General features: G+C 61.8%; 1 protein-coding gene across 1 annotated transcript in view; it reads right to left on the bottom strand.

The window, feature by feature from the left end:
- Nucleotides 1-330, bottom strand: part of PTK7 (protein tyrosine kinase 7) — a gene marked incomplete at both ends in the record, with an annotated part of 4,972 nt that overhangs the window by 3,812 nt on the left and 830 nt on the right. Inside the window, one exon of the mRNA XM_010074431.1 lies at nucleotides 1-47. This exon is cut by the window's left edge and continues 108 nt beyond it. Within this exon, the coding sequence (XP_010072733.1) occupies nucleotides 1-47 (47 nt within the window). The remainder of the gene's footprint in view (nucleotides 48-330) is intronic.

The following is a 330-nucleotide window of genomic DNA, read 5'->3' on the forward strand; positions in this document are numbered from 1 at the left end:
CCTGCCCTGGGTCGATCAGCGGGGAGCCGTTGGCGAACACGGTGGTCCTGGCCACATGGGAAAAGGCAGGGCTCAGTGGGCATCTCCGCAGCCCCAGGATGTCCAAATGAGCCCAGGGGAACCAAGCGGGAGACTTTGTGCCAAGTCAAGGCTTCCCAGTGCAAGGGGAGCAGCACACATCAACAAGGAGATGGCGTGACATGTGCTTCATGGAGGAGATGGGCTAACAGAAGTCTCTCTTGGAGAAGAGCTGGCTCCCACCAAAAGAGGCATCACCAAAGCGGGGCAGCTCTGCCAGCCGGCCCGGGGGTGAGGGGCACAAGGTGGGGC

This window comes from Pterocles gutturalis, unplaced genomic scaffold, assembly GCF_000699245.1.
Source record: "Pterocles gutturalis isolate BGI_N339 unplaced genomic scaffold, ASM69924v1 scaffold20122, whole genome shotgun sequence".
NCBI classification, from domain to species: domain Eukaryota; kingdom Metazoa; phylum Chordata; class Aves; order Pterocliformes; family Pteroclidae; genus Pterocles; species Pterocles gutturalis.